The 25,884-nt window shown below is 39.5% G+C and overlaps 1 protein-coding gene across 3 annotated transcripts in view; it reads right to left on the bottom strand.

Annotated features, from left to right (window-relative positions):
• Nucleotides 1-25,884, bottom strand: part of MRTFB (myocardin related transcription factor B) — a 67,132-nt gene that overhangs the window by 14,321 nt on the left and 26,927 nt on the right. For 2 of the 3 annotated variants that reach the window (XM_071444205.1, XM_071444207.1), the window contains exons 4-11: nucleotides 12,407-12,472; nucleotides 11,386-11,441; nucleotides 10,741-10,816; nucleotides 10,073-10,234; nucleotides 9,361-9,545; nucleotides 5,112-5,252; nucleotides 3,444-3,691; nucleotides 1,729-1,885 (exon numbers count right to left, since the gene is read on the bottom strand). In XM_071444205.1, coding sequence (XP_071300306.1) covers nucleotides 1,729-1,885; nucleotides 3,444-3,691; nucleotides 5,112-5,252; nucleotides 9,361-9,545; nucleotides 10,073-10,234; nucleotides 10,741-10,816; nucleotides 11,386-11,441; nucleotides 12,407-12,472 — 1,091 coding nt within the window. Of the gene's footprint in view, nucleotides 1-1,728; nucleotides 1,886-3,443; nucleotides 3,692-5,111; nucleotides 5,253-9,360; nucleotides 9,546-10,072; nucleotides 10,235-10,740; nucleotides 10,817-11,385; nucleotides 11,442-12,406; nucleotides 12,473-24,816; nucleotides 24,957-25,884 lie in introns of those variants that run through there. The other variant, XM_071444206.1, reaches the window with a different exon arrangement.

Below are 25,884 nucleotides of genomic sequence, written 5' to 3'. Positions count from 1 at the left end.
ACTTTATCAGGTCAGCTGATGATTTAATAGACCCATCAAACACAAAAGGCTCTCTTGCTAATTAGCACCCAAACAGTCACCCTATGTGCCATCTGTGTTTCCTTTACAAAAACAGTATAAGCAGTCACAATTACCTTCTGACAGAAAAACGTTCTCAGTTTTTTCCAATAAGCTTACAGACAAAGTAAAGTGCAAATGTATTGAGTGTAAATTGATTCTATGCTTCAAAATATCAGTTAAAGAAAAGCAGTCCCAAAGAATGACTTCTGTTTATCAGAAACATGCACCACAGCTAACTGCAGAGCTGGGGCTCCCTGCATATCAGAGCTACCTCGAATAGAACAAAAGGCAGGGACCCCCGTAGTATTTCAGTACTCAGCCACCTAGAATATAAGTTGGAGGTATTTTCGATTTGGAAATGATGAAAAGTTCACAGCAATACATTTTACATCTCTAAAACCCACAGCAATTTTATGTTAAATAACTCCCTAGCCAATGACTATCAGCTGTTTCCCCCAGTCTGTTACTCTCTGTACTTGAGAGTGTGTTCTAATTCTTCTCTTTTTCAACAATTCATTTCTGAACTCAGAACTGATTTAGCTGATTCAGTGGTAAAACCACTACCAGCAGGTCTGCAAGGAAGGCTTATGTTAGTGTTACCAGATCAGCAGGAATACCAATAAATTGTGCCAAGAAATATAAAAGTGAACAGCTTTAATCACTGCAAAGCACAATTCTGGGTATTAACTTAAATATCTTCACAAGTTTTTAGTTTAAAATGTAAAGACTGGAAAACTGATTTCAAATGATGTGGTTTGAATTGCATTTTATAGACTTATTTCATATTAAAAGATTTGCTTTAACTTAGGAGAATATATTACCATCTTGAGAATCCAATCTTCTGAAATTTCTTCTTTTTATCCCTTCAAGCTAAAGGAATCCTCCCTCCCTCCCACCCCTCACAAACCTTGGTAAAGGCAGAGAGAAAGGAATGAATTGCCCACTAGATGTCCCTATGCTGCTGCTGAAGTTTGGCACATTCCTACAGCTGCTGAATCCTAAACCCCCACAAACTGCTTCAGATTTGTCTTTATTCCTTCTCATGTATTTCAGAAGGAAGAAGATCCTATGCAATGCCCTCATAGTGCAACCTGAACAGTCTACACAGTTAGTTAGAACTTAAAGAAATTTTGGAATTTAGCATTCATTTTCAGATGTGTTAAACTCTGGTAAAGATCTTTTCTGTTCTCTCTTTACAGTCTTATTTCTGTTTCTATTTATAGCAGTGACCTCTCAGAGTATGTTTTTATTAGGGCATCTTCTAATTTATATTGCTTAACTAAACCTCTTCACCTATACACTGAAATTGTCATGAGGAAATTACTGCTCCTGTGTTTAAATCTGCCTGAGCTGAAAAACTTCCCATGAAGTGAACCTCACAGCTTACCCAAGGTGTCATAGTGAGGGACCATTACAATGTGTCTGAAATTCCTCCTCTTCTAATTCTCTGGGAAAGAAATCTCAGTTCTGGACCATATGCATATGAGGATCAAATATTTCAGTCCAGGAGAGTTGTGTATGACAACTTTGACAACCTTATTCTAACCAATTAGGAGGAAAGGAAGTTTCCATTGGTTCAAATTACCAGGCATATTCTCAACAGTAACAGTTCACAAGTTATGAATTACAGTAATGCACAGGACTGGACAAATCCCTCTTATCTTTTACCTTCAAGTCATCCAAGCTTGAAGGTAGAGGACCTGGTTTCCTGCTAGGAACATTACTGTTCTGTCTTGGTGAGCTGGCAGCTGATGCTGGTGTACTGTTGTTGTTCAGGGTATTCAGTGGTGAATTCCCATTGTTGCTCTGTTTGTCATTCAGTGGCCTTCAAGTAATAGGAAAAAGAGGGACAAGAATGTCAATGCTAAATATACTATGTTTTCAAATCAAGAGGCTGTGATTCTGAATCTCATGTCTGTGAAGATAATGAACAAATTAACTTTTTTTACAAATCCATGCTTAACCTAACACATTACTGTTAAGTATTTTCAGTAAAACAAAACAGGAAAACAGAGAGTAGTGTGTTGCTATTTTGGTTTGGTTTTGCCATTAAGCATACCAATTTATGCTTCATAGTTTTGATTATTGTCACGGTATCTCCAAAGAACACTATGGACTGCAAACTCTATTTACATCACCAGCCAGGGCAATTAGTTAGTTTTTTCTGGCATCAGTAACCACCCCCCAGTACTGAACTCTGTGATGCAACCCTTCCTTTCATAGATGTCCAATGTTCACACACAGTATGGACTGACAAAAAGCAGTTCACTTTGAAGAGGATGCATTTTTATCAGCTGTACTCAAGAATCTCGTATAAGGATTCTGAAGTAATTGTAAAAAATTAAAAATGCCACCATTTACACTAGATATCATAAGTCAGCTCTTTTATTTTGTTCAGCTGATTTATGAAGAAATGTTTCTGAAATGTCAGTAAATGGAACATAAGAAGCGTGGGCAAGCAGGCAGAAACATCGCCAGCCCAAATGTTAGGATACATGGTAATTATAAATACAACCACAGATGGTAGCTTTAACTTTTCTAGCCTCACTTGCTGAAGAAAAAGAACTCAGTGAAAACTCATTTTAAAAAAACAGCTGAAAGTCAGTTAGAATTTAGGCTTGTGTGACTGTGGCATGCTACACTTTAAGCACTTCTAGGAACAGATTGGTCTTAGATGATGAGAATGAAAGTCTGCAGATAGTCAACTTCTTGTTTTGTTATGGGATGCTGGCAACTCTTTAAACATTTATTTTTTTGACTGTTTCTACCTATAAATCAATGAGTGTACTTCTCATGGGTAAAAGTGCTAAAGATCAGTACTAATGAGGAACTCATATAAGCATTAGAGATGAGGCCATAAACAACAGACAGATCTTATCAAATCTAAAAAGACTGATATGTCTTATTTGTAAATTCAAGAATGTGGCTTGTGAATTCGATGTACAAAAAATAAACACACAGGAATAGTGCATGTCTTTGCAAAGACATGGTCTGCAAGCTTCTCTCCTGCCTACCTATCTCACATTTGAGTGAAAATGGTGTCAAAACTTTCTTGATTTTGCACAAACGCTTTTGAGTTTCAGATATGCATTTGGTCAGAAAAAAACATCTGACAGGTAAGATGTTCTGTTTTCATGTCACATAAAAATAACTAGGACCACCTCAAGGCTTCTCAGACCTCAGGGTTATTTTCACAAGAGAACAACCTCACCACCTGTTAAATAAGGCAAATAATACCCACAGTGATGCATAACAGCACTTAAAGTTTTCTTGGGTTCCAGCTGTCTCTTTAATGTTTGCAAACCACGTTTACTGCTAAAGCCTAAGCCTATAACTGATGTATATGTTTTTTCTTAAAAGGACACAAACAATGCTTCACATACTTCAGCAGTGCAGGTAGAATTGTCTGGTAGTTGTAGTGTTGTTGCTGTTGGCTCAGGATCTGCAGCTGCAAAAACAGTTGCTGCTGTTGTAGCAGACGAGCATAGTTGGAGTCCATCTGTGGCTCATTTTTCTCACCTTTCTGATCAGGTGGAATATACTGATGATACTTCAATTTTTTCACCCTTGGCTTAGGTTCTTTACATTTCTTGCTCCGATGTTTATCATTTGGGTTCTTTGGGTGGCTTTGCTGTTTATGGATGGAAAAGATTGAAACAAAACCACAAAAGATGTCACTTAAAGCAGTTATGCATGGCTCAGAGATGCAGCATACCAGAGCACTTTTACTGTAGAGAGCTGCTGAAAACAATTGTCCTTGAAAACATCCCCAAAGGAACCATCCTTGGAAGGTTAACATACTCCAGCTGGCTTATCCCCTGCACATGTAGGGGTCATCAAATCACAGTTTGTGAATGGCTTTCTAAAGGTGGCACAGCTAAGGGATTCTACTAGTCATGACCTGTCATTGCAAAGGGGCATTCTTCTTAGCAGCTAAGTTCAAGGCCACTTAGCAGTTTGTGGAAGTAAAAGCCAGCATTCTAAATTCCATCTGTAAACATCTGAGGTACTCAGGTCTAGAGTGAAAGCATGGACAGGCACTCCTATAAATTACAGGCAGCAACATCTTCATTAGCAATGCCCAAGTGGTTATAACTATCTTCCTTTACAAGCTCTTTGAAATTATTTTGAGAGAAAAATTGAAGGCAGTTACCTAATCATACAGAAGGTATCAAAGCAGAAATGCTGTGTTGATCCATGCCTGTTCACTACACAGATAGCCTCTTTTGGGGCACATCTGAATTAAGGTCCTGCATTAAGTAAGCTGGTACATATCCAGTGATTTCAAAGGATATAGCCAAATTTATATTAGAAAATGAGTGCCAGAGGTCATCCTGGTACATTTAACTGAGTTAATTTCACGTAGGTAAGTAGAAGTCTACATAAATATATTCATTAACACAGCTGAAGACAGTGAAATTACTGAAATGAAACATTATGGGCATCTAAAAGAAATCCCTCTCTAACTGTATTTGAAAGGGTTTTCAGTGCTGCTGGCTAAGTCAGTGCAGAAAAGAGAACTGAGTATGTTCTGATCTCCAACAAGGATACAGTAACTTCTCCCTCACAATGCATTCTGCTCGTACATTAAACCAACTAAGAAAAGAGTTGTGGAAAAGGAGCAGTGTGGTTCACCCTTTGGTTACAGGTAGACTATGAATGCAGTGACTCTCTTTCTATTCAGCTATCCTCCATATAAAACTAGATTAGAAGGCAGATAGAAGGTAGAAACTCTGTATTGCAAAAACCTATTGTCCTTATTTCTTAAAAACTTCCATAGCAATGTAATGCACAATTCTGCCCAAAAACTTTTGTCAACAGTACTGTAAGGACCTCTTGGAATAATGAGCTGGTCTCTGGGCTACTGGCTGACCTTAGCACACAAAACCTTTGAGTCACCAGCCCAGAATGCTCCCTGAACAGCAGCAGAAGTTGTTCTCAGCTACAGGCACTGTAAGGTTACTTGTGCAGTCTTCCATTAAACACAGCCCTGTGTGTTCAGCACACAGATGAAGAACGTTGTCCTCAGGGGCCACAGTTCAGGTACCCACCTTCACTAAGGTTGGCCCAGGCTTTGCTGCAGATACAGTGGTTGTGGTCAGGGTGGCTGCAGCAGTGGAACGAGTCACGTGCTGTTCGATTGTAGAGGGAGTTTTGAGGAATTCAGGAACTGGAGAGGTTAAAGGTGGATACTAGTATTAAAAAAATATAAGGAAAAAGAGAAACATTAAAAACATCGACCGCCTGAGTAACTGAAAAAATGTGAAAAAGTTAAGACAATTGACTATCACATCAAATTCCCAAAATACTTTTTCGGAGGAATGGTGAAAACAGAACTGTACATGTGTAAAAGGGCACATTTTGGCACACTTCAAACACAGCAGATAAAATAAAATGGTTTCTTTGACTTCTTAGTTATCTAAGAAAACACTGCTTTCTTACTATAAAATTGAGGCCTTCAGTACTTTTTGTCTGTGAAGTCAGATTTCTGTGTATACAAGGAGAATCTCACCACCCAAACAAGTACTGTCAGAAAAGCATTGCTTTGCTAAAGGTCAAACTTCAACAGGCAAACAAACTTCTTGCTCAGAATGATCACGCAGCAGGACAGAAGGTGTATTTTCACCCTTCCTATGGCATTTTCACAGAACCCCACCTCTGACTGTGCCAGGAGGTGCATTTCTTCTGTATCTTATGCCAGCAGAAGTGTAAACCCAAACTTTGCTCATCTTAAATTTGTTATACCAATTTTTATTGTGCTGAAACTGGTTTCTGATTTTAGGTCTTAAAGAAACCTTATTATTTCCTTCTGATGGTGGTGAATATCCCTCTGATGGAATATAGACTCTACATAAACAGATCTCAGTCCTTGTGCTCCCAGATATACAAAGAAATCTTTATTCTTTTCTCAGAAACAGATTTTTCATTCTCTGATTATCTTCCTGTTACAGTTAACTGTGTTAACAGTTTTCATTAGTCTTTCTTGGATATAAGTAACTGAAAATGTACAGGATATTGCACTAGAGTCTCACTGTATCCTTACAGTGGCATTAGCACTTCTCCTGGAATCACCTCTTCTGCCAGGCTTGCACTTTTACAGAGGATCTCCACAGTAGCTCCCTGACTCCACTGCTGAACACTGCACCCCAGCTCTCTTCCTCCTCAGTTTTCTCTTGAGTCAAGAGTCCCCAGGTTTCCACATTTCTTTGTCATGGGAAAGAGGGGCATTGTGTATTTTTCATTCCAAGAACTGTTCATTCTATTGGAATTGCATTTCTCTCCTAAAAGCCAAATCAACCAGTTCTTTTTGCATAATAACGATCCAGCTGTGTGCTGACTACGCCTTCCTACTTTTGTTAGGAGACCTAACGTCACCTAGGTTCTTCCATCAAGGTTGTTACCGGTAACATGAAACCAGAACGTCCCAGATACCTCCCATAGAGCACTGGTACCAGCTTCCTTTCAGCCCAGGACTTCTCTCTTTCTGTCTCATTTCTGGTAATCTCCATCCTCATTCTCCTAGTGTTTAATATCCTCCAGTAATAAATCCAGCCAGATGACATCAGTTGCACTTCCATTGTTTAAGAAAGCAATTAGATCACCTAGTACAATGCTCCTTTTATAAAAGCCCCTTCTTTATATTCCTATCAGTAAACATCCTTTTTCTTCCAAATTAATTCCAAGACTTGCATCATAATTAAGTCTGACAGGTACTTTCTGTTTCATTTCTTCCTGTACCTTTCCTGTATTTTTCTATGAGATTGTACCACAAAGGACTCAACTTGGTACACATTTTGCAACTCTATATCCTGGTTCTTTTGTATTTCTGGGATAGCAGTTCCCAAGGTGCCAGTCTGCATGAACAAAGCTCTCTGACTTTTGCTCACAATTAATTTGTAAGAAATTTCCATTTTATCTTCATGTTTCATTTAGACATCCTGCTGTGTTCCCAACCATCAGCTGCCAAGAGGCAACTGTAGCTGCCTTCCCACAACCCAGTAAACTGAATAGTGGGTTTGATCCCTGTGTCTTGCAGGCACACAGAAGAACAGCTCCTGATGCTTGCTTTATTAAATAGCAGATTTACCATGCCCTCCCTGTCACTGAAACACTGTGCACGTGCCTGGCCTGGGATCCTGTCAGCTTATGGTGGCAGGCTAAAGATACAAATGTCTCTATTTTTATTTCCAAGTTTCCAAGTATTTGCTCTGGAAAGCATCTGATATCTACACAGTGTCTGTTATTTGCTGGACTTGCACAACAAAAAAAAGCACCTCCAAAACCCCAAATTACCTCTTTTCACATTGCGTGAAAATCATGGTGTTAAACATTTTCCTCTTGCCAGAGAGTAAATTATTTCTCCTTACACTGGTCATTATCCTAACCTACACACAAAGCTTTTTACAGACTTCCCAATTTTACCTGTACGTGTTAGATGAGGCAATGAACCGTGCACTTCATATATTTTTAAATTCAAAAACTTAGATTTAACAGGTCTTGACTTCTTCACTTGATTACTTCATAAACTAATCATTATTTAATTTGAACAGATCCCTATTTCCAAATAATATGCTTTCTGTACCTTTCCTGCTGGATGCCAACGAGAATCTAGCAGGTCAACAAGCTACAGAGAATACATTAGGGAAACAGTCATTCTGTGCTATCAAGCAAACTTCTTCAGCTGTTTTGAAGGTACCTATTTAATATCTTTTGAATTGTGAATACCCCAATTTGATCTGTTTAGAGTATGACTAAAATGCCTAATCCTTACCAGATGCAAGTACACTGGGGTAAAGCAAGTTTTAGGTCATCAGTCAGCAAGAGCTGAAGGTTCTCAAAATTATGTTACATCCTCTAATGTCTGGAAATGTGCGGAGGAGGAAGCCTTTAAAAGAACTCTGCCTGCACTCTGCTTTATTCAAAACTTTCTTTGTATTCTTTGTATTTACTTTGTTGTAATAAAATTTAAAATTTATCCGAGGAAATTAAAAGAATAAAGGAGACATTCCCAGACATGTCTCCTGTAAAGACCTGCTGTGCTGTTATTCTTTAATTCAAAAGGAACAACAAGGTGAGCATCTGTTTTATTCTGCAGAAGAACAACTTCTCATTTTAGATGTGTGCACACAAGTGGCTGTAATGTGATATGAAATCCATAAGCAAAGGCTTAAAGTTTTTTCTGAAGCACTTTTTCAATCAAGTTCAAGTGCCTTACTTTTTGTTTCTGCAATCACAGATCTCTCTTATGCTTCCTACTTGAAAAGCTTTTGGCATGTATTGTTTTGAGTATTTTTATTTCACTCTCCATTAGGAACCTAATTCCTTACTCAGGAATCTAATTTCATGTGGTTTCTTTTCAGTTTATTCAACACAAATTATGTTCTTTCAATGTGAAACCCAACTCATATCTTAATCTGTATGTTAGGGAACAATGAAATAAAATGGATGTGCTGTACTTTTCATCCAGCACTGTTTCTGTATATGAACTTTAAAATACTTTTTCCATCTCCTGTGATAATAAGAAAATCAAGGAGAGGAACACCAGATCCTGAACCACTCAGCTGTCAAGTGTCCATGGTCATAAAGACAACATAGACTTTGGAGCATTAACAAGAGCTATCTCTTTTTTACTTGTTTAACAGTTGACTTTACTTTCTGCAGTAAGGAGCAAATCCACAGCTCTCTAAATCCTCACACATTTAGATGCTCTGCTATAAAGATAACATTTTATCTGCCACAACAGTTACTTTCCTTTCTTTGTAAGTACCTTGAGGAAATACTAAAAACCTCAGAAAAATCAACATAACTGTTATTTTGATTTCTTAAATAGTAAATTCCTTAGGCAGTATTTTAATAATATAGGAAAGAATATTTAAATCATGCAGGAAACCTTTTTTGTGGACTTTTCTGAAGGTAATGGAACTGACATCAACTGTTGTTCTTTCAGTAAAGTTTAATTCTAAATGAGTTCAAGACCTTGCCCAGAAGGAAGACAGACATTAAGTAATCAATAACAGCTGGAGTAAACCATAGCCATGACCTTTTAAACAACTTCTGGGAAAGCTGCAGATCTTGTCATAATGAATTTCAGGGAATTTATGGCTTCACTGCAGCCTATGGGAATTTCATCACTGCCACCAGCTAAGCCAGGGTTCTACTCTGTACACCCCCAAGCAGAAAAGAGTCCCAGACAGCCCTTAGTAGCAGCAGATGTATTCATTCTGTTTGAAACCATGCCCCACTTCTACAGTGCCAGCCCAAAAACCATACTGTGAAGATCTTAACATTTAAAAACTGTACCTGTGTTGATGTAGCAGCATTTGGGGTTATTGGTGAGGGTGAGTCACTTGGTTTTGGCTCACCAGGGGAAGCTGCTGAACCCTGGGATTCTTGGCTGGCTGGTTGATCTGGTGATAAAGCATCACTGCTGTCTTCATCAAATGAAAAATCATCCAAAGCTTGAGGGTAATTCTCTTGTCCAACTGCTAAAATGTTTACACAGAAAGAAACAATGTTTTTTTTAATTGCACAAATTGAATTTAGACATTTATGGCAGAATTAGCTAATTGCTGGAAAATGATCAGTTTTCAGCATTCTAAACATATGGTACCTAAGTATTTATTGTGTTTTTAATATGAGAGCCATATTAAATCATATTCAACGAACCAATAAAAGCAAGTGTGGAGCAGAAGTGGTTTTAGTAAGACATTACAAGGTACGTTCAACAGATGTGGAGTGCACACAGACACCTATGACAGGCTGAGGAATGGCTACAGATGTTTGATTATTTGTAATGATTTTTACTTTTAAAAATGTATTGTCAAAGTTTCATGTAAAATAGGACTACTTTATTTAAATGATAACAAAGTTTAGGTCTCAGAAGCTGAAAGAGTAAGTAGTAATAAACTTAGCATGTGTTATCTTCTAGTGAACTTTACCCTCAAGAGTTAAATTATTTATTTTCCACAATGCCACATAGATCACAAACAGAAGCTGTGGGACTTCTACTTGCCTATAATGGCTTCTTTAACACTGGAGTCTACAGGAAGAATATTTTTTTCTACCAGTTCCATAGGGCCAGGTCTCTGAGCAATCTTCTCATTCAGATCATCTGCCAAGCGAGCTCTCTTCAGTTTCATCTGAGTGGCCTGTAGTGAAGGCTCTGCAAAGGTCTCTAAAAGGATATATTGATTCAAATATTCTGTTCCACTTGTTCCCCAATTTCATGACAAACAACATTGTCTTGTCTTTGCAAGAACCATTCCACTTGTATCAAAAGCAGCCAGGTATAACAGATAACAGGATAACAGTCACATTTATTAAAGGTTCTTTAGGGCCAGAGGAGAGCACAAGGCTGTCAAGGTCATTTTAGGGCATGAGTAGAAACTGAAATAGAAACACTCCATGTACAGATCTGATACTATAATTACCATTATAGATCAAGAACAATATGCAAGAGCAAACAAATAAATACACTGCTGGGAATACCTTCAGTGCCATAGATGTATCTGTTACTACACAGATTTAGAATACAGGCACTGTAGAAGCAGAGAAATAGAGCAGATAAACCTTCAGAACTAACTGCCATCAAGTGCCATTCAGGGAGACAGGTGAGAGCAGAAGCAAGGCCCTGCAGGGAGCAGCCTGAGCAGAGCTCCAGGGCACACTGTGAGCACGTACCCTCCAGGATGTGCATTCTGACCAGCTCCGAGCGGTCCGGCCTGCTCCGGATCTTGTGCTTCAAGAAATTTTCAGTCTTAAAAGAAAGGAGGAAACACCATTAGCTACTGTTCACTTAAAAACTCCAAGCAGTTTGACAGATCAGCCACGTCCAATCAATGAATAGTTGCAGTTTCATTCAGATGGGGGGGCAGCACTGTCAAAACACAGGCAGTGAAGGGGTTCCTCCTGCTTTGTTCTGTTTTCCTAGCAGTTAAGCAAGGCTGATGGATTTCCAACTTCTTCAAACAAGATGGGAATTTTTCTGGATTTGATCCCACACCAGCACATAATCACAATAGTATAGATTTGCCATAGAAAAAAACTGCAGAAGCATAATTTCCCCAAGTATCCAATCCTTAACTGGAGGTTAACATTCCCCCATATGTTTTAACCCCCCGTAAGTTTAATCCCCACTGATCTGTGAAGGCTCAGAGAAGTTCCTCTCAGATTTGATATTTTATTTTAACAAATTCTCCCAAAATAAAAGCACACATTATTACTGTAATGGTAAGAATTTTTCCATGTACTCAGAGAATTTAGTATCACAAAAAACTGACTCTCCATTTCCAGATGTTAATCACAAGTTTACACAAAGTGGTTTACCCTGGCTCGCTCCAGGCTCTTTATCTGCTCATGGAATGCAGCTGGACTTTTCAAAGCTGTGAAGGGAGAGTAAGAGTTAAACAGACAGGAAGTAATTTTCTAAAGAAATATGTTAACCAGAATGTGTGTATGAGTGTTAACACCACCTCAGAGTTGTGTTTGCAGGATTACATTTGATTTGTGCTAGTTGTATCCACCTATATTTAGCAGAGATAAGCAATACTCCTTTTATAGAATACCTGGAATATTTAACAGATTATTAGCATGTAATGGTTAACTTTTTCAGTATCTACAAAGGTGTTTGTTTAGTTATCAAAACTGTCCCACAGTGGAAATTTTGTAAGGTAAGGTTTAGAATGCCAAAATGCCAATTTAATTTAATTTATTCCACTGAATTTTCTGGCTGTCCATACCTCATACTTGCTGTTATTAGAGAGAACTGGACCTTCCCTTAAGAACTATAAAATGATATAGAAAAATGTAGAGGCCTTAAATATTCATCTTAGAAAACAGAATGATGTCTAGCTACTAAATAACCAAAAAAGAGTAAAAAAACCACTGTTAACCTAGCAATAGCATACATTGTAGAGTGCTCCATCTCAGTGCTATCCACTTTGAGATCCTCCATGTTTCCTGTGCACCTTTGGCAACCTTTATCATTCTACTCTTTAAAAACTGCTGGTTTTATTAATAATGCCAACTCATTTAAGTAATTCGGTTTATTTAGTAAATCAGTCATAATTATTTAAGTAGAGAAAATAAAAGCAGAATCAGACTAGGTCTACAAATCCTTGCATTTTTGTCACAATGGCTATTTTAACTGAAACATGACACGCTTGAATTGACTGAAGCACAGTGAATTCACTACATGCTTACTTAGGTTATCAAAAGGATCCCACAAGTCTTTTCAAATGCTAAAGTTATTTTTAATGATCTCACAGAAATGCTTATCTTCATCATTTTCTACATTCAATTCATAATTAACACTAGAGAAATACAAATTCCTAGGTGTAAGTCTTACGTGGCATGATGCCCTGGTCCACCAGCTGCTCTCGTGTCCGTCTCTGTTGCAGCCTCAGCTGAAGTACTGACAAAAGAAAACATTGATTCCTGTGTGAGCACAGTCTCCTCAGCGAGTGCAAACCCCCATTCCAATGATACCAGGTACTGCAACCTTAGAAATACCTTCTGCTGTGTATTCAGCCCTGACAGGAACCCCCACGAGCCATCCCAGGAACTGCTGCTGTTAACAGTTCCAGGGGTGACTTCCATCCCCACTTCCACTGGAGTTTGCTCTCAGTCTCATCTCTGATGCCAGGGCTGTATTTCCCATCTGCATCCACTTTTCCCACCAGTCAGGCCTCATGAGGAGTGTTGAGCTTACATCAAGAAAACAGTGAGGTAGAGTTTAAACCATAAACTGGAGCCCTTAATGATTACAGAGCCTTACTGCATGTCCTCAGCCAATCTTACATGACTTCACTGGGCTGAAATAGAAATGAACTGTGCAGAGCATTTTAGAAGAAAAGGTCTGTGTTAGTCTTGCTGATAGTTTCTTCTTAAGGTTTTTTTTAATATAAACTCTGATTGTACATTAAATAAACCTTGCTGAAACACAAGAAACTGAAGAGAAGCAGAATTTTATCTGCCTTATTTAAAAACAAAAAAGTGTTACAATCAGGAACACACCTTATTCTCTCTCTGAACATCAGAAAATGTTGGGTTTTTTTTGACTGAGATATGTGTTATCATAATTACTTAAAGGACAGAATAAATCCAGTACTGTCAAATGCGGAAAAACAGCTTATAAAGCTTGTAATGAAATGTAAATTCTTACATTTCATTACATTTAATAAAACGTTTCTCACACATTTCTGTGTATCAACCAATGTGACATATATTAAATGCTACACCAGAAACCACAAAGCCTGGGGGAAGAGGTAGACATAAAAGTTTTTTATACTTTTAAAGATTATGGTTTTCTGTTGCCAGGGGGAAAAACAAGGGGGGAAAAAAAGTTGTTTCTTTCTTCTACCCCTCCCTTCCCCTTGTTTCTAGATCAATTTATCATAGTGCTTCATTATCTCTTTGACACATGTAGCTACTACCCCAAAGTGAAATTTCATCCTCTGAACAAGGGACAGTTAAGAGACAAAGTATAAATCACATTAAAGATGCTGAAATGCTGAAATTCCGACTTGAGAGCTTATTATGGGTGTATGATTATGGTATGCTGTTCCTATTGTATTTCACAAGGAAGCAAAACAAGCTAATGCATTGTCCAAAACATCAAAATGAATGTAATTTCTAAAAAATTAAGCTAAGGACAAAGTTCATTGTTTCCAGAATTTAAAAGGAACCAGCTTATTTCCTGTTCTGCAGTACAGGAAGGATATTCCTCTGGCTAAAGCATTAAGACCGGGAATAGCAAGTCCTGAAAACAAGGACATTATTTTCTTGTATCACACAAACACTGAGAGTTCAAATACAAACATTTCAGGGCTGTGGCACAGCAGATCTGGTCAGACTTTACAATTTTCTTTTACAATTTTTTCTTCACTAAGCTTTCTCATAAAGCCCATTTTGTAGGTGGAGCTGGTTCAGCTACAACTACCTAAGCATTGCTAGGGATGTGCTTTCAGTATTAGTAATCACAAGTGGGAAAGAACATTATTACTGAATATATTATACTGAACATTATTTCTAAATATAAATGATAGGAAGCCCTGCTATGTAGTTTAGGAAGGTATCTATGATTTGTGGCTTCATTTATGGTCAGATATTTGGCTTCAGCTTTACAGAAAGATTAAAAACTGAGCCATATCCTAAACAATGTACAGTGTAAAGAGGGAACAGAGTGGGACTAGAGCAAAAGGGAGAGAACAGTAAGGATGTGCCTGCACAGAAACCTGATGTGCTCACGTGTGAAGCTTTAGCATTTTTTAAGAAAAACATGAAACAAACCTTTTTGTCTCTCATAACATTACTTGTCTGCCCATCATCTGTTCATCTACACTGGGCACTACAAAGCAATAAGGGAAGATTTTGAAGTTGTCCCATCTGTATCTGGACAAGTCATAGAAACAGTGAGAAAATTAGAGATATAGAAGATATAGAACATGTAGTTATTCACTTGCTAGATAAATATCATGAACTTATATATTACATAATAAGGAAAGGACAGCCTGTAGCATGACTAATAGGAAAGCACTGCAGGGGAATGCTAAAGAAGAGATGACTCACAGTTAGAAAGATGGTATAAGATAATAACTGAAGATTTTGACTTGACCAGAGCAAGGAGGTTAAACAGAAACCAAGCTGGATGAAAACCAGATGTTTGCTTTTGCAATCAACTCCAAAACTAACGTTGAAAAAGTGTTTCATAGCTACACTTTTTAAAAAGATAAATATTGAGCAGTCAAATGCATTATTAAATAGAAAATTTTCAAATAGAAAGCAATCTTGAATAAAACCCCTAAATATATTATTTTTTAAAGTTGGAAAGCTGAAAAGGTTCTGCTTTTCCAAAGCAAATCCATCAGAAAAAAGCCAATATTGATATCTCTATAAAAGAAATACAAGGATCTAGAGGATCTAAAATACTTTCAGCCCCTACAGTGACACAAAGTAAAAAGCAGAGCTGTTCATAAGGAAGAAACAGAAACACCTGTCTGTGAGTTGCAAAACTTCACACAGTCAGAGGACAGCTGGGTTACAGGTCAGGGTGTCAGAGCAGGAGGTCACAGCACAGTCAGGAGTGCCCCTTCACTGTCTCTGCAGGTACAGACAGATGTGTCTCTTTATACTAGAGGGGAAGCTGCTGAGGGTATGAAGGAAGGGAACAGCAGTGAGGTCTGGGAAAAGCTCACGAGGAAATGGGGACTCACAAGAACAGCCAGCCCGACAGGAGGATGGGAGTCATGGAAACTGAATCACACCTTTTCAATAAGGAAAATATAATGAAATTATCTTCAGAGACAGGGATGAGCCATATGAGAATTCCACTTATGGCAAAGAATTGCTCATTTATTTCTGTGAGAAACTATCTAGAACAGAACACAGGTTGGTTTAAATCTAATGTAATTAAAGCTAATACAGACTTTACTTATCATATATATGGAAATCCATAGAGCAAGAGATTTCTAGAACAGTCAGTACCACACAAAGTGAGAAATCTAGTAAAGTTGGATTGAGATAAGAAGACACAGCCTAAAAAAAAAAAAACAAACAAAAAAACCCACCAAAAAACCACCAAAAAAAATCTAAAAACCACGGAAGCATTACCCAAATACAACATATATATATATATATATACACACATACATATATATATGATATATGCATATATATTTTTTACTCTTGTTCTAGTGTGGGTCAGGGTTTGGATTTCTTTTCCTTCTTTTGATTTTCCCCCTCCCCTTTATTTTAAAGAAACGTTTACAGACAAACCATCATGGAATGTGGGGAAGGGAGAACTTGAAAGACAGGAGGTGGAGGTACTACAAACCAAAGTTGCCCTTGGAATGGTGTTTACTCAAACATTGTGTTTTACAGATGGTTCTTATCAGAGTAAATCCATTCAGCTTGCTGCCAGATAGTTTACCTTTCACTTTTACACTTTTAAAATCAGGAAGTTACCTACATAACATCTAAAATCATAAGTGATCTCCAAAATGAAGGCACAACATTAACAAATATTTACATATGTTGAAAAACTAATTATGTTGTTAATGCTGTTCCTCCTATTTAAAGTACACGTGTAAAAGAAGGGCAGTGTTAACAGCACTGGCAAATGTAGTTGTTAAAGGACAGTACAAATATTTTGCACTTCACATTATCTGGCAGGAATCCTCCTTCACACCACTGCAACTCTAAAAATTGTCTGTGAACTGCTTCTGAATAAAAGCCATGCACAGAGAGGTCAGACCAATTCCTGCTTTGACCGAGGGACAAGGGAGGATATTCTTTTTTGTTTTCAACTAAGCATATGATTTTAACACTTGAACACCAGGTGGAGAGATTCCAAAGTTTCCATGTCTTTTCTTAAGTCAATAAAATGATCATTAAAGCTTGAATAGCTTATTTAATACTTACTGACAAAACAAAAAAGCATAATCCCTCCTCACAGTAAGAACATCTGGTTATCTGACTCTCAGAGTCAGCAGAAGTCTTGTGACTGCACTGGAGGGAGAGTGTTTAGCCAGCACAAAAGCTGAGTGCCAGAGCCTGGTGCTCCACTCTCCAGCTCCTTCCAGTGTCAGCACTCCAGGGAATCAACACTTCTGACCAGGGAATGGAGAGGATGCTGCAGAAAGGGGAGCTCATCCATTAACCAATGCACTTGGGTATGTGGAAGTGTATTCATGTAAAGGATCAACTTTTATAAAGCCAATGAATGCCCTGTTGTCACACCAGGAGTCCTGCTCTGGTTTACACACAATGTGCCCCAAAGGGGCAGAGACTGAGGATAACCAGAACCAGCAGCTCCTCAATCTCCTGCTGAAGGCTCTAGGGGGTGGGAGCAGAAGTGCCACCAACAGGCACTTGAGGAGACACAGCACGTCCTGTACACCTTGGAAAGGCAGCAAACAGAGCGCTCTGGGCATGTTTTACTTGCTGTGAGTGGCAGAAGGAGTGAAATAAAGGGTATTATTAAATCACCCACAACAAACAGCTTTTATCAGAGCTAAGCAAGTGATTCCTGTTACGAATCTGTAATGTGTATCCTATAGAAGAGCAGTCTCAAAGTAGTACTACATAATCACAAGCACTGGAATGTAAAGAGGCCAAAAATAAATCAATAGTTGTCCTGCAGGAGCAATGCTATCTCCACTGATTGACAAGCTTTCACCACTGCTTCTTGCCTTGAAAAAAACCAGAACACATATTGTGCACAGTTCCAGCAGTTCCAGCACTAATAATTCCACATCTAACATAGTTCATTACATAGCCCATTACATAGCCTATTAATTTAAGATCAAATTTTAATCTTTTTATAGAAGGTACTATGAAACAGCAAATAGTTGTTGTCATTTCCCAATTACACAGCTGAAACAAACATTTCACCGTGGACACAGGGTCCAGAAGACACCACACAGTCCTTTCAAATGGCAGCAAGAAGAAAAACAACACATTGAGATTTTTTTAATGTTCTGTATGTAATCATCTCATTATTCTCCTGAAGTTAAAATCCAACAGATATTACCTATTTAAACACTTAAAACTGCAAGTGGAAACGAGAAAATGTAATGTCCAACATTCCTCCATAACCCCTTGGAAATTTCCAAGAGCGGCAGAAACTCCAGGCAGGCTGCTAGGCTGGCTGCCATGGAAACAGACAGGGCTGGAACCGCGGCCGTTTCCTTTCAGTGCAAAGCTGGTACCGAAAGCCTCCATTTCCTTCTGCCAGCTGCCAACGGCTTTTCTGCAGCCCGTGCCCCCTGGAGGCTGGGGCACAGCGGGCAGAGGCTCCCGGCAGAGGCTGCGGTGGCACCGGCACTGCGGGGGGACACAGAGGTGTCCCCTGGGCTGAAGCAGCTGTACCCTTAAGGCAAGGGTGTCACCAGCGTGTGGCACTGCACAGAGCAGGGAATTCTACCGGGAGTGATCCCAGCATCACCTCTGCCCTGGAATTGTGACACAGCCCCACAGGGCAGCAGCTCCAGAGCCGCAGAACCTGAGCACCGAGTGCTCTCTGGGCATCCTGCACTGCTGCCCTGCACCCCAAACTCCATCTGCTCACATCCTAAAGCACTGAGTGCTCCCTGGGCATCCTGCACTGCTGCCCTGCACCCCAAACCCCATCTGCTCACATCCTACAGCACCGAGTGCTCTCTGGGCATCCTGCACTGCTGCCCTGCACCCCAAACCCCATCTGCTCACATCCTAAAGCACCGAGTGCTCTCTGGGCACCCTGCACTGCTGCCCAAACCCCAAACCCCATCTGCTCACATCATAAAGTCTGGATTTTCTACAAACCCTAACTTTATGCTAGGTTAATCTTCCAGAAATAGGTTTTGCTTTCTCCTGAGCTTTCTCCCTCAGCTCTATGATGAGGTATTGTACTCTATCTATTAAAAAATGGTTAATTTTTCCCACTAATATTTGTTCTGCAAATAAAAAAAATAGTAGAAAGTATATTTTGTGTAGTAAGTAAAAGAAAGAGCAGGTGATATGCAAGATACATAATTCAGGAAGGTTATGGAATATGGTAGTTTGCACATGGTATTACACATTCCACCAGTCCAAAGTCAGAAATTTGTTAATATAATGGTAACTTCATTTATATGGCATGGCAAAGAAGGAGAGGTGAGAAAACCATGAAAATAGCTACTTTTAATTTGTTGGAAATGATTCTAAGTAAGTTGTATGGAATTTTAAGATAAAATGCATTTTAAATTGTGGTACTTGTTCCCAATCAGCCTGAAGATGGTAATAACAGCATTTTAAAACAAAAATAATTTATCACAAATTCATCTTGTAAAAAGTATCAGACATCATCTAACCATGGGTGAATGCCTTCAAAACTTCCATGTATGTGAGGATATAATTTTAAAAAGGAGCTATTTTATTTAGTTCTCTTGCTTTCGTTAAAATAAAAACCCTTACTGGTTTGTTATATAATTTTAATGTTCTTTTTTCCATTATTGTATAAGTGATTTTTCTGCTAAGACTATATCCAAAATAATTAAGAAAAGCTGAAGCAGCTCTTTTGCATATTCATTTTTGAACAATTATTCAGTCATACTTCCATTTCAGCTTAGAAATGTACTGTGTAAATGTAAAGTACATGAGAGGAGACTACTGAGGGCCATTTCAGATCATCTCTCCAGAATTCTGGAGGGGAGCCCTGCAGGACGTCCAGATCTCTCAAATGACACCACAGTGATTTAAAGCTTTTGTCTGCAGCCAGTGCTGATGCTCAGATGAGTGCTTCCAGCAGTTCCAGCATCCACTGAAAGCAGAAAATGAAAACCTAGATGGCAAAGAGAGCTGCATGTAAACTCAACGTTTCAAACAAACATATGAACTATAACAATATCATTAGCTGAGAGGCTTAAATGACTAGGATATAGGACAATCTGTATTGTATCCTACTGCTATGGAACATGTTGCTTAGAAACCAGCCAGAATATACACAAGCCTTCAAACAAATTACTGGGATGTCTGCTGGGATGAATATATATATATATATCTGCATGGATATGTAAAAAGCAAAATCTATACTTTTCATGATTCTGTTTACATCTTTAAAATGAGAAAAATCATTATCATGTTGGGTGAGAAGTCTTAACAAACTAAAGCTTATATTACCATTTTCTGTAAAATTGCATAACTTCAGTATATTAAAAATAACATCTTCTAAATCTGCAAGTATTACTCTGCTAAGTGCAGACCTCTGATTTTTTAAAAAATAATCTGCATTTCCTCAAATACTACTATTAGCCAAAAAGTGTACTGTGAAGGGACTCATGAAACTTGAATTTAAATTCTACATCTATTACAGCTTCCTTTGTGATAATTTGGAGTGTATTACATAGAATGATGACAAATGATTTCCAGCCAAGCCCCCTCCATTCATTGTCCATGCTATTCCTAGGCACAGCAAACAAAATGCACACCCAAGCAGATTCTCCACCTCAGGAGAGTACACAGCAATTGAAAGCAGAGCAAGGTGGATTGCACTGAGCTGCCTGCTTGCAAACGGGGCTGTGAGCAATGGTACTGAGTCACCTCTGCTGCAGACAGCTCCAGACTCTGCAGATGCTCAGTGGGTGAGTCCAGCTGATCACAGAGAGGAGAAGTTGCTGCATTAGGGAGGACCCTGCACTGGAGGCTGAGGCTCCCACGTGTTGTGGTGGATGTGACAGGAAAGAAGAATCCCCCAGCAGAGCAGCAAAGCAGACAGTGGTTTCATAACTCAATATGATCTAACACAGGATTTCCAATGAAAAGCCAATGGTCTGTGCCTCCCTCCACCCCCAGCTGCTTCTGCTGCTTGCACAGTGCAGAGGTGCCTCCTGTCAGGTCTGTGCTCTGGCACCTTGAAAGAAATGCTCTTCGGCAATAGCCACTGACTTTGGGCTCCTAATGCCAACAGCAGAAAGAGGCTGGCAGTAAGCAGGGTAGGGCTGGATGGGAATACCCCTGGCTCTTGGCAGCAGCACTCCTAATCCTTCTATAAAAACTTCAAGAAATCTTATAGTTGCCATAGCAAGTTTTTTAAAAGCTCTTGGTTAGCCACCATCGTCTTCTAATTGTATACAGATTACATACAAAATCAAATTAGTACATAGTAGTCTTGGTTTATTGAAGTAGTTAAGCATGTGTTTGGTATTCCAATATATTTATTATTAATTTAAGTACTACACTGAAGAAGAAAATTCTGTGGAGTAAGTGCTGATTTACTTTTATGACATACAATTATCCCATGACATTAAAGAGACTGTTTATGGTGGTAGAATTTAGCACAGCCCTGCAGGATCACTACACAGAATTTATAGTGCTTCCTTTATTAACAAAGGAATAACACTTTTTCACCAGTATTTTTCTCATTATCTGTGTCTCAAGAAACATACCTGATGGATTACCACTGATAAGGGGTCATAAAAACACCTCCAAACACCAGATAACCCAACTCAGAGCTTTTTCTTTATAAAAACCAACCAACCCAAATAAACCAAGAGAAGAATCTTTATCATGCCAGAGCAGGAGAGCAGAAGAGGTCGAGAGTATCATCAATACTCAACATGCCAGCAATAGCAGGAAGTCTGTTGAATAAACAATTCTCATGCAACAAGGATTTGATTGCAAGGGATGAGGGGAAGAAATCCTTCCTGACTACACCTGGTAATCTGTTACTCAGGCAGCACAAAGACAATTCCAGTGCACACCTGAGAAATCCACTCATTGCACCCTGTATCCTGTTTCCAGCACTTCCAGTCTCCAGTTCCTCACAAAGCAGTAAATTGAAAATGCATTACAAATCCCGGAAAGAAATTGTGTTTCAAGGTGGAAATAAAATTTCCTTCCTGGCTAGTTTTTCTAAATTAGAGTAGCCTGCAGGCAACTGGTAACTCTGAAACTCAGATATGATATGAAAAATATGGTGCAAACAAACTGGGATTCAGCCTCCTTTTAAATCCCACCTAATCACCAGACTGATCTGTTTCACCAGTTTAATACTGTGTCTTCAGGAGTTCTGTACAGTCATGCAGCTCATCCATCTTTATACTGAAACAAGTCAGGGTATAAAACAAGATTTCCTCAGCTCTCTCCAGTGCTGTTGGGAAACCTTTCAATCTGCAGTCCAGGTGTACTCCCAGGTCCTAACACATGCACTGTTTGATGGCACTGAATATTCCTTAGTAACTGTATGCACATTTAAGGCTTTTCACTTGAATTTTCCAAATGTTTTGGTTGCTTACTTGACAGTGCTACAAGATGCTGCAGGAGGTAGAGTCAATGGTACAGGAATTTCTGAAAAAGCTGTTTAGTTAGCACTGTGTGACTGACCTCAGAGACAGAAAATATATTTGTTCCTTGCTCATACAAAAGGTAATTTTTATCAGACAGATAAAAGTAAGAACTTTTTTCACAAAAAAGGCAACAGGCAACAATAGTATCTGAGCTGTTTACAAGAAGTAAGTAGGATAATTAAAAGGATTTCCTCCCATGCTACAGGGTGCTATAATGTGTATCAATAGCCTAAGGAAAGAAAAAAGTTCAGCTTTGCAATCTAAACTGCTAATGTCCTTAATATTAATTTGCTGAAGACAGTGTTATTGGTTTTGCTTCCATCAAAAATTCCTTTTCTTATAAAGAAATACTAAGTAAAAAAAAATTGCACCTTGCAGTTCTCTTAAGGTACTCATTGCTGAAATAAGCACTGCACTATCTCAGGATTTTTACATTTACCAAACCTGTGCAAAGTAGCTTATGAAACAAAGGCACTTTTTGAATTGGATCTCTACATAATTACATTTTTAATTTTTGCAAGTTTTCTAATTCATATATTGTATTTTTAAGTATTTTTGTGTCCTAAGGAAGAAACGTTTGAGAATTCACGTGGCAAAACCAGCCACATCATTTTAAGGAGGAAGAAAGGAGGAGAAAAGAGAAAGGCAAAAAAAAGAGAGACAGAATGGCACAAGCTAATTTAGAAGATACTGTTCTGTAAAATAAGTTGTCCTACAATTTATGTTTTTAAAAAAGTAAAATCTGTTACCTGTAGTATTATTTAAATAGGATTAAACTAACAACTGCAACTGAATTTTTAAAAATCTATAAAATGTCTGAACTACATATTTCATAACAAACTGGAAATGTGAAGCTCTGTTTTAGTCCCTCTAGATGTAAAGCAAGAAGATTTGGAGTGTTTTCAATAATTCATTCTATATACCACAAGAAAGAAAATTATTGTTTTTCTAAGCTTTAGAAGGAGGAAAGGCTGGAAGAGGAGATCCTGTAGTCAATCAAACTCTCAAGAAGAGGTTCATTATTTTAATCATTACATTGCCAAACTTGGGAGAGATAAAAGAATAAGATATATTACTGGGGAAAGGAAATGGAGAACAGGTACTAAAACTCAGAAAAGGAAGCAAAGATAGTGATTATGGAAAACATATCTTCTTGTATGCAGTGAATAATTTAAGCTCTCAAATATTAATGAATTTAGACTGGCAGAGTATCCCATAATTGCAGGTTTTTTGCTACTCTGACAGACCATCATTACTGTAATGTACATTCTTTCATCCACTTTCTCCATAACTGACATGCTTGCAGAGGCCTGAAGATAATCATTACTGTGGTTACTCATCAGCCCACCTACAGTACCCACCCTGCTGGCTTTGCCATGTTTTTCTGCACTTGATTTTTTGGTAGCTTACCCCAGATAGGTTTTGTTTCTTTCCTACATCACTGCCCACCCCTCTGACCCTCCTGGCTCCCTTCTCTGTGGCTGCTGTCCCCAGAGCCTCAGCAGCAGCAGCAGCAGGGCTTTAACTGGGCTGCTCTGAGCTGGGAGGCACAACCACCCCGAGCCAGAGGCACTGCTGGCCCTTTCTTTCATCACTGTCTCCCAGTCAGGACTTCCCTGCCACAAAGGAGGCAAAACTGTTCTGCTCTCAGCCACTGCCACAGGCAGCAACACTCAACCTCTCAGTACCTTCCTGCTCACCAACACACCTTCAGTGCCAGTGCACTGCACAAAGATCAGGGCTTTCTCTAGCTCAAACTTAAAGCTAAGTAATGGGGGCATTAAACTAACCTGTCAGGTACTGAATTTAATACTGAATATGGGCTATCTTTTTGCCAAATTTAAACGCTATTAAGGTCCAAATTTAAAAAAGAAATTAACAAAACCCCCAAACAAACCCAGCATTTAAATTCTGAAAAAGGCAGGATCTCATATAGAACTCTTCCCACCACACCAAGGGAGAAATCTCTGAATCACCAGACAATCCAGAGATATCTGGAGGAAAAGCCAAAGCAGAGTGCTGTGAAAGGAAAGCAGGAATTCTGTCTACTACAAACACAGTTTGTGTCCTATTGATTAAGCAGCTGGAGTTGAGCCCAGAGCTGCAAGAGCCGGGTGTGTTACTCCCCCTGTGCCAGACGGCCCTGGGCAGGGCTGGCAGCCGCGCTCCAGGTCTCTGCCTTCTCCTCCTTCACCCCGGCCAGCGGGAAGAACCCTGCCCGCAGGAGTAGCAACATTGCCCTGTCTCAGCAGCATTGCTGCCTCAGCCTAACAGAGATTACTTGACATGAATCCCGTATAGTTCTATTTGTCAGCTTTGAATGATATTCCAAATAGTCTCAAACTACTGCTATTTTAAAAACTAATGCCCGTGCATTTTATCAATTTAACGCCCAGTTGAAATCTAATAATTTAAAAAGACATAATGTGGTTTGAAAAGCACACTTCTCAAAACCAGAATCAAATTTAATTTAAAGTATGAGGGGAGAACAGAATTCCAAAGAAAGAAAAGAGCTGAGAAATGCACTGTTGCAAATGAGGTAACAATATGTCTAATACTAAAGGTGTGTGGGGTTTTATTTTGACATGCCATATTTAATGATGTTTATTTCGTTAAATGTATTTCAATAGAGACATTTTGAAGCACTTTGTGCAATATTTACAGGACAGAGTCCTTCATTAATTCAGCACTAAATAATACCCTGAAAAGACTACTTGATTGCTCATTTTTCTTCATACTACAATTCCTATCAAGCTATCATCATCGTTATTTTACTAGTCTCAAGTAAAATATAAATTCAGCTTTTAGAGGTTTTTTTTTTCAGAGGGAAAACAATACCTCATTTAATGTACAAAACCTCTTTCTGACCTACAGCATTACATCAGGCATGCTGGTGAACTGAATGTGCCCAGGACTTCTGCATTCTCTGTCCCCCAAGCAGCAAGTGACTGACCTTCCTTGAGACTTTTCTGGCTGTTCCCCTCAAGACATTCCTTCTCCTTCAGTGGCTTAAGATCTCCTGCAGGTAAGATCTCGGCAAAGCCCTGCTGCTGTTTCTTGGAGCTATCGATCATGGTGGGAATCCTTTAGAATGGCAACATCCAGCACCGAAAAAGCGCAGGCCGCGGTGGGCAGCGGTGCAGCGCGCTCCGCACGGGGCCCGCCGCGGGCTCCTACGGCAGCAGCAGCCCGGGCACCGCCGCGCCGCCCATGGCGCTGCCCCGGCTCGGCTCGGCTCGGCTCGGCTCAGCCCACCCTGGTTCGGCTCAGTCCGGACAGGTTCGGCTCGGCTCGGCTCGGCTCGGCTCAGTCCAGCCCGGCTCGGCTCCGTTGGCTGTGGCCGCTCCGAGCCCGCAGCCCGCTCTCAGCGCGGGCACCGAGCATGTGAAGCCGAACTCCCAAAGCCCGCCTCTCCTCCCAGGCAGACACTCCTCCTGTGCCTGGAGTTACGCTCGCTTCCTCTGCACATTGGTGTTCAATGTGCAGCTCGGTGGTCAATCATCTGACAAAGAATGAGTCAAGCGGTTAAAAATAAATCCAGCAGTTGCTGGAGAGCATTCGCTGATACCTAAGACAAACTACTGCTGAGGTCCCTCTCCCTTTCCCCCCTTCCTTTTCCCTGCCCCCATTCCTCAGAACACTGCTGCAGGCAGCAGAAATATTTCATCTTTGCCTGACCGGCACATTCATTACTCATTAAGTTTCACCCGTAAACAAAGCTGCACAGCGGCATTTGAAAATGTTATAGTTATGTTAAGGAACCTTCCCACCCATCAACCCCAGGACTGGTTCCAGAGACATGTACCTAGCAGAGGTAACTGGGAAAACCAGTGATTATTTCCATGCCTTTCCTGCAGTATGAGAGCCTCTGTTCCTTGTTGTAAAAATCTAAGCCCCGAGTATTTTATTATTTTCCTTTTTGCATTAGTTACACATCTCATTATTCCCAACAGTTCCAGGAGTATTTCCTCCCACAGCTTCTGATCTGCCAGTCTCTGCAGCATATCCCATTTATCTTACA

The sequence above is a fragment of the Agelaius tricolor genome, unplaced genomic scaffold, assembly GCF_023055355.1.
Source record: "Agelaius tricolor isolate 1412-34295 unplaced genomic scaffold, bAgeTri1.0.p SCAF_19, whole genome shotgun sequence".
Lineage (NCBI taxonomy): Eukaryota > Metazoa > Chordata > Aves > Passeriformes > Icteridae > Agelaius > Agelaius tricolor.
The sequence above is the reverse complement of the archived record's forward strand: the minus strand, read 5'-3'. Positions and strand labels throughout refer to the sequence as shown.